The sequence below is a fragment of the Trichogramma pretiosum genome, unplaced genomic scaffold (genome assembly GCF_000599845.2).
Source record: "Trichogramma pretiosum strain Unisexual culture from Peru unplaced genomic scaffold, Tpre_2.0 scaffold92, whole genome shotgun sequence".
Classification (NCBI taxonomy): Eukaryota; Metazoa; Arthropoda; class Insecta; order Hymenoptera; family Trichogrammatidae; genus Trichogramma; species Trichogramma pretiosum.
The window spans coordinates 150,972-166,813 of record NW_019641705.1 but is presented as its reverse complement, the minus strand read 5'-3'; the positions used below and the strand labels follow the sequence as shown (position 1 = coordinate 166,813).

Genomic DNA, 15,842 nt, shown 5'->3' with positions numbered 1-15,842 from the left:
TGCCCACGTCAAAAAAAAACACTGCGGTAATTCATTCGCTTCCACTGTAATAAAGAAAGTGAGACTTGAAGAAAGAGCCAGGCATGCTGATTAAAGTGTATGGCACTTTATGTGGTTAGTGTACGGCTTTAGGGCGCCCTAAAACCGAGGAAAAGCGAAGATTACAGGAGTCCCTCGTTATACGCGGGTTTATTATCCGCGGAATTCGTTATCCGCGGTTAGTCGATTTGCGCCCATCCCTTCGTATCCGCGGGTCGAGTCTTGTTATCCGCGGATCGAAGATCGTGATTTTTTTCTCGGACGTATCTGTATTCAGTTTGAATTTGGTTAGTGTAGACGCGGAAATCGAAATTGTCAATTAACCTAAATTTGTTGAAAATTTATAAATTTATTTAAGTATGGCTTCATCTAAAACTCCGTCGAAAACCTGAACCGATTTTTGATTCAAAACTGATTGTCGAAGTTATGGATCTAGATATTCGAGCAGGTGAATTAGCAATGACTGATGATCCAATAATGACACGTAGCTCGACTTTCAAACACTACTGTGATTTAGCTGCACAAATTTATGAAGAAATGCACAAAGATATTTTGAGACGAGCAAAGCAGAAAAAATTAACCGATTACTTTAAAAATTAAACATAGAATTGCATATATGTGTTGTAAATATAAATAAACATATATAAATAGATAAACTACTCAACAAATACGTTTATTTGTAGGTAAAATGTACATATAAACTGTGCTTTCTCGAGGTTGAGGAACGTAACCCTCTCTTTCCCATAAGAGTAAGGTCTTATTATCCGCGGTTTTGTTATACGCAGTACTTTTGAGGAACGTAACCCCCGCGTATAACGAGGGACTCCTGTATTACAAGAAACTAAAAGAAAGTTTTATCTCGCAGTTCTGGCTTGGCCACCGGCTGACGCAGAGAGAGTAGATTATTGCTGTTTTCTGATACATTGATGTATTCAATGAATGGTTAGAGGGATGCTCTGGAACCAAAGAAGATTAACGAACTCATGGTATGTAAAATGAAGGTATACGTCTCTCAACGCTGACACTGAGACGATGTAGCGTTGAGAGATTATTGAGCTCGGGCTGATGCTGAGGAACGTAGACCCTGGCGTTGACTCCCGACCTTTCCTCGGGTCCCTGTTTGCCGTGCGGCGAACATGGGACTGGGTAATCAGGTGGCGGGTGACAATTATAGAACAATGAAGATCAAAGGATGAAAACTGCCCTGAACTAGGCAGATGAAGATGCAAGCGTAACGCTGTTATAGGGACGCCCATCGAAGTAATGTCTAACGACGGTTTCAGTGGGATGCCTGATTTCACAAGGCCATTGGCTGCAGTATACTCTGCCCGCGTCCGAAAAAAACACACACACGTATACAAAGCCAGATGAGCAGATTGACTCAGCCACGGGTCTCTGCGTGATAATAAATGTTCTTTCTTCTGACAAAAAGAGTCAGTTGTGTTGCCACAAGAAAAGTGATAAGGATCCTTGAGGAATTTTTTTTCTTGAGGTCACTGGGTAATTCATGTTTTGAAGAAATTCATTCTCCGATTCTAGATTTGCATATTTATTTCAAAACGAATGGGTACGAATTATAAAAATCTATTGCCTATTCTGAGAACCACTTATTCATAATTCTTTTTTACTTATTTTACATGACCTCTAACATGAAACCATTAACCTCAGTGATCTTTTATTTTAAGCTTTCATCGCTTTATGAAAGATTGTGGTAATTACTATTGGGGATTCAAATTTATTTTAATATCTAAGTGTATAAAGCCTGCTCGGCAACTCATATTTTTCTTTTTGAACTTTGAGTAAACTATTAAAAGAAAAACAAAATTGAATTTATAATACAAAATAAAAAAAAAACAATAGCCGAGGAAAAAAGTTTTACAAAAATGATTAAAATGAATAACCGAAAATTACCTAAAAAAGGACAGAAAAATCCTACTCCAAAATGCAATAAAAAATTGATCAGGCTCGTTGATTCTGCAAAAATTTGAAACTGAGTATCCTCAATTATTATATTTTATGATGACCTCAATCATGTCTGTTCTAATCAAGTTTTGAACATTTTTGCTTTGTTACTTTTAAGTTCTACATTGCTGAGTTTATTTATTAAATGTTTCTTTTTATTTTATAGAGGTTAGTATATGCACACTAATGTACTAGATATTCTTATTTATGATTCCACTATTCTAGCAGAAAATATTCAGTTTTAATAAGACGAATTTAAATGTTCCATCAACTGACTTCAGTTCTTCGTTTAAAATTGAAAGCCATTCAATATCAAATGCTCGATGTGAATTCATCATTGTTTAGATAACAAAATTTGAAACAGTAGGATTAATTTGATTGAAATACAAATTCAAACCATCATTATTCTTCCAAAAACAAAGCACCTTGATTGATGATTAATACTTAAGTAACAAAATAGATTTTAAGAATTTAGTATAATACACGAAAATCATAATTTATCATACTCTTGTATAAATTGTATAAGTTGTATAAATCTCATAATAAAAATGTATAAATTTTCAATTGTCATCATTCCTTTTTTTAAATTTCCTCATCTTATTTCAAAAACTCGTTTGAATTCAAATTTTGAAACTTTAGAGGACTTTTACTATATTTGGACGTTTAACTTCCGTTTGGATTGAATGATGGACTAATAAATAAATAATAACATAATAATTTACATAATTTCTATACACAATAATCGTAAACACGAAATTTTACAATATCGAAATTGTTTCATTGATTTTTTCAAACTTATTGAAAAAAAATCATTTATCAATCAATTTCAATTATAAATGAATCCGCGTCTATAAATAAATTTAATACGGTTTTTTTTTATAGTTTCATTCATCTCCTAATTTTGGCTCATATAAATTTATTCTACACATATAAATCATCCGTAAATAATTCGATTCTTTCACAGGAGCTAATATTTGACATCTTGCTGTTTGATCAAACTATTGAACTACCTAATGGAAAGGAGGTAGAGGCAGGCGTCGTTTTGCTTGACGAAGGACCACGGAGTTTGCCAGCCATGCGTCTGTGAACATTTTTTTTCAACTTCCGATCAGGGTAATTTTGAAGAAAATGTATTTTTAATAAATCTAGTTTAATTGAGAGAATATTTTTATGATTATCGCTAAGTAATAATACGTGAAAAAATGTGCATAGAACTATTTTATACCATCATTGTCATCATTGTAAATAGTTGCTTTCTCAACGAATTTCATAAATCAAAAAGATAGTCCACAATGTTTACTGAAGTTAAAACAAATGCAAGTACTCATTATCAAAAAAATATTATTTATTTAAATTTAAAATTTTTTCGATTTTATTTATACTCTCAAAATAGTTTCTGAAAAAAAATCTACGCCGATTTTATTTTCTTGGAAATTGGATCCATAAAGTATTTTCATTTACAAACATTATCATTAATAAATTTAGTAATTCAACTCGTTTCGCATTTTGTTTTCTCATGTCTTTACCGCACACGTTTGTGAACAAAATTAATGAGGGAGAAATAAATATCATCCGTGCATGAGAAAAATTTATTTTAGAAGTGCAACTCGCTGATACAATTTTTTAAAAATTGTTCCTCCGCTAATTAACGATGAAAACAAGTCTAATTTTGTTACTTAGGGATTTTTGAAATCGTAGAACACAAAAATCCCAACGTTAATGGCCTCCATGGTACCCATGCGCAGTTGACTTATACACAGGCTATATGCGATTTAAAAGGCACACATAAACCAAAATACCATGATTTTATACTTTGATCGTTGATGAATCCTTAAGAAGTGTGTTTACATGTATTTTTTAATAGGCTAATCGAAAAATGATAACTTCAGCTTTCTGAATTCTTTTTGAATAGTTGTTTATTTCTTTCATAACATAATCAAGAAATTTATAGGCATTTCTTGCTCAAAATTCAACTTCTCCCATAAGAGTGTCCCCATGGCACGAGTATTGCACAACATGTTATAGCACTGAGCTATGAAAAAATAATTTTTTATAATTTTCTTACAGAACTGCATCGCATAAGTTCAAATTCATTGCACACTTTTCTGTGGCAAAAGTGGCACTTTCTAGCACTACGTCGTTCGCATCGCATTTGATACTCTTGTGTGTTAACTTTATTTCGCGTTACTAGAAAGTGCAACTTAGGAATAAATGTGAACTTGGCAGAGTGTTATAAAATTGAGTATGATACTCGTGTCATAGGGGACACTTTCTGACACGACTATTAGGATCCTCGCTGCGCTCTGGCCCTAAACCACGTTGTACACTAAAGTGTACTTGTATATTGCACTTAGGCTATTCATATTGTATTACTTTTATTATTATTATAAACTTATAGATGCAAGTTTCTTAAAAGCAATACTAGATGGAATATCTAAGAATAGGTGTTGCAATTTGGACCCTTGAAGTCGAAAAATCTTTCAGCATTCAAAGAAAGTTTTCCACGAAAACTAGAGGAATAGAATAAGATGAATCAATTATAACCTTTTTCACTAGTTCATTAGTAGTATGTAAATTAAGATAGAATGCAAATAGGTGCGGTCGTGTCGTACACAGATGGAAAATTTAATCACATTAATACGAATTTCTGAAGAAATTAATCAAATGAATATCTGAGATATTATTTATCTGCTGACTAACATCATTGCATTTATTCGCAATAACAAACGCCTAAAATTTGTACAATATGCTTGAATATAGTAAAATTAGAAAAAAGCCCGATTTCAATGGGCTCCGTCACTGTTATTATACTTTTAAACTACAATAATTTAATCCAACCCATAAGTCACCCTGCACAAACACTTAAGCACAATTTTTTTTTCATTTTACATTTTTTTTGTGACTTCCAACATGAATGTACTGATTGAAAGTGACCCACGAGTTTGATCACCTCAACCGAGGTCACGACCGTAACCATTCATGTTCCGAAGAAGTGTACGCGACCCTGGTGCTGTAACTCAATCAGTACGCTTTGAATGTTACGATAAGTGAGGTGCATTTTGCAAAAATGTAAAACGCTAGAAAATGTAAAAGAATATAAAATGTAACACGCAAAGTCTACAAAAAGGCTCACGGAAACAGCTGTATGCCAGGGCAAAATAAAAATTTTGGAATTTCGAAAAATGCAATGGAAAGGGGACAAAAAATCCTACTCGGAAATGAAATAAAATTTTTTTCGACTTTAAGCCCCCTTTGAGTCCTTAATTATTTATTACCTGTAATTAGTTCATTTTCGAACCTCTTCGAACTATACCAATATCCATGCCCTGTCACGAAGACATCATTATTTACTTCGGTGCATAAGCGCGAGGTTGAATATGATGTGGCTCATTAAACTATGAGAATTTAGGGTGAAAGCTTGTCACCACGCTTTTTGTATATGCGAATTTTGGATGTTATCGACAGGGAAAATATTTGCATATTTCTGCGGAGGTAGAACGTACGTATTATTTTAGCTTAGTAGTTAAATAATGTAGCCATGAGCATATAAATGAGTTGAATGGGACAAATTGCACGCAGTCACATCATTGATAATTTCGGTCAAGCGATGTGACAAACAGAGATTTATTTCAATTAGCATACAATCCTACTTGCTCGCCGCAAAAAGCAACAAAATATATTGACATTGTATCTTTATGGCAATCGTTGAAGAGAAGTAATAATTTTTATAGCTATAAGTTCACATTTATGGCACGTTTTTCTGTGGCATAAGTCGCACATTCTGGCACCGCGGCGTTCGCATCACACTCGCATCACACTCGCATACGCTCGTGCACTAACCTCACTTCGCGTTACCAGAAAGTGCGACTTATGCATCGGAAAAGGGGACATAAATGTGAACTTAGCACAGTGCTATAATAGTATATTTTGCGCCTAGGGAGTGAAAAACTGGAAAGTCTCAGAGCACTTAGCTGCAAATACAATTTTTTGTGAATCCCCCAGTCTAAAGTAACATTTTGGTTTTGCTCAGCGGGAGTAAAATGTTACTTTAGGTTAGGGTAGCACAAAAAAGTAATATTACTGGGATATTTGAGCTTGAGTAAGAGTTTTTCTGGCCAACCAGGTGTAGTTAGTATGTTTACTATCATAAAATAAAGTTTCAACTATTTCGATTAATTTCGCTCATTTCCAAACTTCAACTAAAATCACTAGTTTTTTAGGTTAAGCCAAAACCATGAAGTGATTCATGACGGAAACTCCATGCACAATTTTCTTATAAAAAATACTTTTGTAAGCCTAAATAAAAAATTATAGTATCCTTGAATTTATTGTGCTAATTTGATGAACAAATCAATTGTTCTTGGATTTTATTTTTGAAATTTTCGTAAGGAAATCGTTTTTATTCGTCAAAAAAACCATGACGCATAAAGGTTAGGGGCCACTTCAAATAAAAATTTAGTAAAAACCCGGTTTATTATCAACCAGAATGCGATGCAAGTAATAAACTAAATAATATAGAATATAATAACAAAAATGACAGGTTATCCGATCTGTTATACACTGCAGGTATAGGTTTCATAAAACTGTTAGTAACTCCGTTCACGCAAGGATTGTAGTTTTTTTATGTATCAAAAAAGACTATGTACTATGATTTTCTTAAATAAGAATGTAAGTGAATATAATATATTTATTTATGTAGTGAAAAAAGTGAATATAATATGTATATTTATTTATGTAGATTTATACAGCATTTTGTTTGAAGAAATTATGTTTCAGCTAAGAATTCGAGTTTTTTATTCTGCATAATTTATCATATTTATGTATACAGTGAAACCGGTTTAATCCGAAACTCTGGGGACTAGGCCGTCATTTCGAAATAACCAGGTTTTCGAATCGAAAAGTTTAGCACTTTTACTAATCATCAGTAAAGGTAATTTTTCGGTACCATTCATATTAGCTCCAATAAGTGCCACGCGCTTTTTACTCAATTCTCCGCCATTACAGGTCTCACCTTGGAAACTCAAATTTGGTAAACACTGGTAAAACAGCCCGGCTTCGTCAACGTTGAATACGTCCTTAGCCTCTAAGTCCGCGATAATTTCACCCAGTAATTTTTCCAATTTGAAACCATTGTCTGGTCGATATATCCACTTTCGCCACATACATTTTTAAAAACAATATCGTGTCTACTTTTAAAACCTTTGAACCAACCGTTCGTTGCGCTGAAATTCGTTACATTTAGTAAGTCAGCGAATTATTTGGCTTTAGCCAAAACGATTGGACCTGGTTTTTGAAATAAAAAGGTTCGAATTAAACAAGTTACACTGTAATTGAAAACAATCCATCATTGTAAAACTTCAATGACAGCAGCGTCGACGGCAGCAGCAAAGCATTAAGTAGCAACATGTGAAATCCGCGATGAAGCTGATTTGCCTATGCTACCAGTAGCAATAACCGTTATGATGATATTACTGTTCGTTTGAAAAATAAAGTAGAAACAACAGTATTGTAATCATCATAATTTTAGATAGTTCACAGAGGCATGGCGTTAAAGAAGTCTAAATTTGGGTGGTAAAAAAGTGCAGCTGGGCTTGTTGAGTGAGCTGCTGCAGGATCATGATGATTGGGAGTGGCGGCAGCCGTTGCTGCTGCCGCCGACGTCGGACCCGTATGAAAGTGATTCACGTTTAAGTTTAAAGACGTTTGAGCAACATGGTGAGTCGAAGCTGCCGTCGCATTATGATAATTCAGTTGGTTAAGGTGGCTAAGGCTAAAATGGTTACCTGTTGGATACGGTAGTCCGAAGCTTGGGTAGCCAGAGTAGCCACGGCCTGCTGCGTATGCCGCATAGGCCGCTGGAAAACCTGTGAATAAGTCACAATTTTCTTTATTACAATGAGTATCATAGCTTCATATTAAAATCTATATTAAAAAAGTTTCTGGTACTCTTAATTTAAATACCTTGTAATATTCAAAGACTAAAATGAGTATAAACTCACCATCAGGTAATGCTCCTAAAGACCACATGAAGTCTATAAAAGAAAAAGGAAAAATTGATTAGTGTTTCAAATTAATCATGTTACTGCTTGTTTCAACGACTTTAAATATATTTTCGAATCGTTTTTATAGTTTACAATTTTCGTATATAATTCAGCCACGTAATACTTATTTATCTCAATAGTATGTTACTGCCCTAGGCCGCGAAAAACAGAAAAGTCTCAGGGTACGTGTAATTAGTGGCCGAGGCGAAGCCGATGCCAATAAACACGTTCGCTGAGGCTTTCTGTTTTAGCGACTTAGGCTTGTATACTATTTTTCTTACCCAGAAACTAACCTTTTTCGTCCTGGCGGCCAAAACGAAAAAGTTAATTTCTGCTGGGGGATTCATGAAAAATAGTATAAGCACTTAATTCGAAAAAGAAAGCACCAGAACACATGTTCATCAGCCTCGGCTTCGCCTCGGATGATAATTACACGTGTTTTGAGGCTTTCCAGTTTTTCGCTCCCTAGACACGTAATATACTATTTGTGATTCACAAAAATATCATAATCACAAAATGTATTATAAATTTATATACTATTATAGCATTGCATGCCATAAGTTCACATTTGTGGCATACTTTTTGACGCATAAGTTTTGCATTCTGGCATCGGATCGTTCGTATTGCATGAGCGTAGTTAGTAAATGAGCTAACCTCACTCCATAGTATGATATTTTCTGCGCTCGGGCCCTAATAGCCGTGTCAGAAAATGTACCCTGTGACACGAGTATCACACACAATTTCAAAGCACTCTGCCAAGTTCACATTTATGACCTCATTTCCGAGTCATACGTCGCACTTTCTGATATTGCGCAATGTGCGACTTATGCCACCGGAAAGAGTGCAACGAATGAGACTTTATGCCACGCACAAAACGATAAAAGTACAATAAGTAAAACTTTTTGGCATGACATGATTTTGAGCCCGAGCGCAGTGAATATCAAATACCATTTAATAGCACTGTGCTAAGTCCAAATTAATGAACCGTTCTTTCCGAATCATAAGTCGTGGTTTCTGGTACCGCATAGTGAGGTCAGCATAAAAGAATAGTAAATGCTATTAAAACGATCGCCCCATTTTCCAAGTCAGATGCCACAAAAAAATTGTGCCACAAATATGAACTTATGCAACGCACTACTTTAAAAGTATTTTATGCAACGGATATGAATAAGCTTTTTTATTAAAATTTGAGATTGCACTTGTCTTCAACTCGTGCAGAAGAATCTCTCATTTTGCATAAAAAACATATATACACTCGTTGCATTAAGTGCTATAAGAATCATTTTTATAAATAAAAATATTCGACAAAATTTATTTCACACAGTTTGTGGATTAAAAAAGCAACTAAGTCAATAAATTATCAGTGATATAAATAGACATAAAAACGCATATTAAATATTAAGAGAAAAAAGTATGACAAATAAGGAGGAATTAAATAAATAAAAATGCATTCATGAAATTTCATAATTTGACACTAATTTAAAAACCACACAACTAAATTTTCTCTATCGTTTCACTATTATTTGACTATTATTGTCGAGTAAAGGTAACTAATTAACTACTCGCGATGTCATTGAAAATATATATTGTTTAATCTACAATAAATAAATCTCCTATCTATCATTATATCTATTATTATTTTAAACCTCAAAGTATAGTAACTCTCAATAATACCAAGTAGGTGTTATTCTATAACTCTAATACAGTTTAATTAATATCGACTATTTGATTGGTAAAGTATCCCTATCAACTTAATAACATATTTTCTAAGATTTATTAACACAATACATTCGATAAAAGCAAGAATAATTACCAATCTTACTACATCTAAATCAATGATTTTTTTCCTTTTTATGGTGTATTTTTTCGATATATTTAAATAAACACCGATCACAATAATCTACTCTACTTATTAAAGAACTATGCTATGAATTTGATCGCACCGATCATGCGCTTCATAGACGAAGATCTTACATAATATGATATATTTCTAGACTTATTCAGATATACACTGATGCATATTAATATTATTGGTTTTTTCGTACCTAAAACTTTTTACCGGGCTGGTTTTCACTACATTCAGTACAAATCATCAGTTTTTTCTTGAATGGATAGTGGCAATAAATAATACTGAGAATTTTTTTTATAACTATCTTTTTATTATCTTTAACTTATTATTATTTTAGGGTTAGCTTAATTTATATGGTATTCTTAAATTTTGCAATTATTGTATAAGTTTCTATTTTTATCGTGGAAATATGATGATTCAAAAATTGCTATTTTTCACGATTGACCTTTTTTCTGACATACTTTTCAATGGTTTGGAAAATTCTTCATTAGTTCGTCTATAGAAATAACGAGAAATTATAGAATCACTATTCTAAATTACATGTACCAATAATGTAATATTTTTAGAACTGACTATCTAAACAATGACTACATCGACTTAAAGTTTAAGTTTTCTTTTCATTAAATTTGAATTAAATTTTCCTATGCCACGGAGCGTATTTGAGTGAAATAATGTAACCCCACGTACATTTATGCAAAATTCTCTTACGTACACGACAATTTTTGAAAGTAGCTAAAATGTTGTTTAAATAATCGTGATTTGACAAAGTTAATTCGCAGTAAACAAATGTATAACGCAACTTGGAAAAAATGTTTATGTATGCGCGTTTTTCCAAGCATGCAAGAAGGTAAAAACATTCTCCACAAACAAAATTTTCGGTCAATTCACTTTCACATCAATTGTATAGTCAATTGTAATTTAAATTTATATTCAAATAAAAATGTACTAGATTCGGCAATAAGTGAACCTCGTATGAAAGTGATAATCTTGAGTCTTTCAGACAAAGTATGTACTTTACATTGACAAACTTCGCGCTTTATTACCAACACATTTAAATACTATCTTAGAAAAATGTAATATACTATAATTTTAAATAATTGGATGAATTACTATAATCAGTTATTAATAAGGTTTTACGATTAAATATACATATAACGTTGTCTATACTCTGTGGAAATATAATATTATTAATAGTAATACGTATACGTATAAAACTATGTAACATTTATTCCCAATTTTAGGTATTTGATCTTATTATTGCATAGATTTGAACAGCTGTAAATAATCGTTCATTTTGCAATTCCTTCGGGGAGAAACCACTTTATACATAATACTCGTGATTAGTATCAACGATTTCCAGAAGCTTCTCCCGGCCAGGATTCAATTTGATACCTCTAAAGCTAACAGGCTAATAATTAATGATTAGTTTTGATATCTATTTTTATTCTGGCTAAGGATATTATTAATATTTATAATTTTAATAATGTATATAATTTTCAGTAGAATAATTCTTCACACTTCTAACTAAATTTTCTAAACCTGCTCTATTAATAAACAACTATTTTGAATCTTTTGTGTCAAAATTCTGTATTTTTAAGTCTTTAATTTTCATTAAAAATTTGAAAACTTTAATGGAAAACCAATTTTATTTTAGAAACTCAATACTCCCAGAAAAAAAAATTCAATTAAAAAATTTATTTTCAAAATATCAAAAAATTGATTTGAATAGTTTTTGTAATCAATCAACAATTGATTGAATTTTTTACACGAGTGATAGTTTACAACATGCTATGATAGCCAATGAAAGACTGGGTGGTAATTCCTGTTTTGGTAACTTTGGCATCTAATTTTTGTTTCTTTAATTATTTTTAATAGGATCTGAAGTTTGTATCTCACGTATATAATTCTGGTATTTCTTGAATAGTATATGTTCTAGATTAAGATTGAATGGATATACGTGAAAGTTCTTACGAAAAAATATTTACCCTTGAAAAATGAACTATTTAGTGCTCAAAATATTAACTTAAAGCTATGATCATATGACTCGGTTTCTTAAAATATAACACAACGTTAAGGAGCGTGAATATTCTTACATCAATTCATAAAATATTTTGATTTAGATTTAAAATACATATTTTTGTTGATCGAATTGTTGGTTTATATATTTTTATTAATAAAACTATTGATTTCATAATTGATCATATATGCTCAAATATTAAAATTATGAAATTTCATGAACTCGATAATCCAGAAAACTCGCAAATGAATGAATCGCAAAAGTTCCGATTTGTGTGTTTAAACTTGCTTCAACTGCCCATCATCCCACCTTCCTTCTCTTAAAGCATATATAGATTTTTTCAAACCGTGCACTTGAAAAGAATTTGACACAGGTTTGAGTTAAATGTAAATAAAAAATTATACTACATTTCTGCTCGATTTGAAACCTATGTACCAGCCCTTGTAACTTGTTGTCCAATCATTAAAAAAATTTTCGATTGTAATAATAATTTATTTTAATCATATTATAAATATTAGTTACTAATTGGCCACAAAATTGGTCTTATATGTCAAAAAAGCTGTAGAGGCTTATTATTTTTGTATAAAACTAGTTATTATCTTCATTCCCAATATTATAATTAAGTTCCCCGTAATTTTGACATGCTTGTTAAATTTTACTTTTAAAATCGTTGTAACGCCATTTTACGATTTTCATTTAAGAAAGTTCCTACGCCACAGTCAGAATCAAAAGTTAAATCGCAATGCCGCTGACTGTATCTATGATCTGCGCAACTAAGTGTAAAATTTTACGGTGTGGTTGTACACTCTCGGTTAAAAAATATTGCGTGGATTTCTATGTGGATTATCCACGCTGATTCTGTGTTGATTCTGCAATGAAATTGCATATATTCCACATAAAAAATACATAGATTCAATGTGAAATATGTGTCCTTGTATTTTAAACTTTAATTTTGACGAATTTGATTAAACATAAATAGTACATTTTGCCTTAAGGGGACACACCTGTATTTATGCCTATAAATGAAAAACATGAAAATTAAGAATTACCATTAAAATTTTTTGTTTCTGTTGTTAAAATATGTTTTTATATGTCCTTTTACAACAAAAAATATGTCTCTAGTTCCTCTTATTATTAAAATTTATCCAGGATTCATATACATTGACTCTTGATTTCTAAGTCATTGACCGCATGATTTTGAATGGAATTTTTCAGGAATCCTGATCCTTGGGGTCTCAAAAGTTTTGTAATAAAATTCTTTTCCACTTAAGTGTAACAGAATTCAAACAAAAGGCTTAGAAAATTTTTTCATACTAAAGTACAAAAAAAATGACAAAAATAATCTATAAAAACATATTTCAACATTAGAAACAAAAACTTTTTAACAGTAATCCTGAATTCTCATGTTTTTGATTTATAGGCATAAACACAGGTGTTCCCCCCCCCCCCCCCCCCNCCCCCCCCCCCCTCCTTAAAGAATAAAAACTGAAATTTTGACTTCGTCTTTTTGACTAAAGTAATATTTTGATTTTACTTATCTCTCTTATCCAGTAATCTACTACATATTTCTAAAGTTCTTGTAAGATTCTAGAAATGTAGAATTCTTTCAATTTTGTTACTTTTTAATTATTTGGGGTTCCAAAAATACATATGTTATAATTTGGTTCCTAATGAAAATATGAATTTCAATTTGAGTTATGTGTATTGTATTTAAATTTAAAAAACCAATAAGTTATGTGTGAAAAAAGAATTTAAATTTTTTAAGCGATGTTTTTTTTTAATATTATTTTATTATAGTGTTATATGATGTATTTATAGATATTGGATATTAGCTGGTACTCTACCAATTCACGAATCAAACTTCACGAATGATTATTCCACAAATTTCACGAAAATCTTACTTTATACTAATAACTTTTAGACGCGCTTTGCGCGCATCGGTTTTTTAGTCATCATTTGAAAAAGCTGCTATTTTAACGGTAAATGTCACTCTATCCAATTTCGATTTACATCAAATGTCAGTCGATCGATCAGAGACCGTATAAAATGGCTTCATTTTCAGGTCCGTCATTACTTTAAGGGGAGTCATACACCAATTTACTCCTCTTTGTAATTTTTGAGGTATAAACCACAGTTTAATGTTAATCTACATTTTCAACATAAAATTTACATCTTTGAGCCCTCAAAATTGTGAATAAGTTGCAGAATAGCCCTTTGCTTTTAAAAGTAGCTTATTTTTGTTATTTTAGCCTTTCGGCACTGTGCCCAAGGTTCAGATTAGAGTTTTTCATGTGGGGATCCCTGATAGGAATCAATATCTTCAGAAAAATATTCTTTATGGGTTGGGTTTTGTGGAATTTTGATTAGAGTTATAAAAAAGTTTTTATGCCGACAGATGTAAAAAAACCAGAAATAAAAAAAAGTATTAATGTTTTTCAGCACATATTGAATAATAGAACTGATATGAAGATCTAAATCAAAATTCTACAAAACTCAGCCCATAGAGGATACTTTTCTGAAACTTCGATTCCTATCAGGGATCCCCACCTGAAAATACTGATCTGAACTTTGCGCACAATGCCGAAAGGGTAAAATAACAAAAATAAACTATTTTTAGATGCAAAGACCTATTCGGCAACTTTTTTCACATTTTTTAGGGCTCAAAGATGTCAATTTTATATTGAAAATGTAGATTGACATTAAAAAAATAATAATAAACTACGCCGAGCCAAAAAGTGTTAATTATGGCGCTTCTATCGTTAAGTACTATTATAACACAAGAGCCTAAAACTCGCGGCAAAGTTGCGATAGTTTAAGTTAGAGTGCTATAAATTGTTATGTATAAAAATTCTTGGGTCATTAGTGCGTACTCTAACCAACGAGTGAGCTGAGACAACAAAAATATGAGTTCATTCGACTTTAATGACAGATAGAATATTGTCTTTAACCTAAAACATCGAAAAAAACACCTCACTATGATTTAATGACATGATAACAACATTTTTAATAATACAGTAGGCCCTCCGTATTCGCGGTAGTTAGGTTCCTAAAAAACACCGCGAATACGGAATCCGCGAATAATTGAAAAATAATAATAATCCATGTAATAATAATAATGTTGAATAACAAAAATATTGAATAATTGAAAGTATTTACTTTATTGGCATTTTTCAAAATATTCTGTAATGCGGGATTGTTTTATTCGCCGAACCATGTCTGTGTGCAACTCTTTATAAGGATTTAATGCCATCGTTTAAAAAATGTAAACAACAAATACAAAAGTTAACCAAAAAGTTGTGTTTGGCATCAGGTAAACACCGCGAATATCGAATTTTGTTTCCGCGGATACGGAGTGAAGGTATCAACAGAAAATTCCGCGAATATAGAATTCGCGTATACTGAATCCGCGAATATGGAGGGCCTGCTGTAGCTGTAATTTTGTGCCAGCTCACGATAAAAACTATAATATTATGTTATTTTGAAATTTGCATTATTGATTTAACCCAAGTAACACGGTAAACATAGAAGCACCTCACGTCTTTCTGCGACCTTTTCTGCGACTACCGAACCTCCTTGACATGAATATTTAGAGGTCACTCAACGGTCAAATAGAATGAAAAATGTAAAAAATACTTTCATTCCCTACTGAAAGCATCAGGAACGAATCAGTGCAGAATCATTACTGATTTCAGACTGAAATTGCAGGTGAATCTTCAATGAAACGGCACCAATTCATTACTGATTCAGCGCTGACCGGTAGTGCAAAATTACAGTACTGATTTTGAGCGGAATCAGTCTTGATTTTGTGTTGATTGTGTACAAAATCGGGGTTGATAAATTGTAAAGTTTTCCCACGGTAATTTGCGAAATATTTCAACGCAAAATCCGCGCAGAATCAGCTATGATTTTGTTTCAATTCCGTACACAATAAGCT

General features: G+C 32.1%; 1 protein-coding gene across 3 annotated transcripts in view; it reads right to left on the bottom strand.

Annotated features, from left to right (window-relative positions):
- The window catches only part of LOC106649717 (RNA-binding protein Musashi homolog Rbp6), a 162,927-nt gene that overhangs the window by 26,592 nt on the left and 120,493 nt on the right, over positions 1-15,842 (bottom strand). For 2 of the 3 annotated variants that reach the window (XM_023462925.1, XM_023462924.1), the window contains 2 exons: positions 8,001-8,033; positions 7,785-7,886 (listed from right to left, as the gene is read on the bottom strand). In XM_023462925.1, the coding sequence (XP_023318693.1) occupies positions 7,785-7,886; positions 8,001-8,033 (135 nt within the window). The remainder of the gene's footprint in view (positions 1-7,784; positions 7,887-8,000; positions 8,034-15,842) is intronic. The other variant, XM_023462926.1, reaches the window with a different exon arrangement.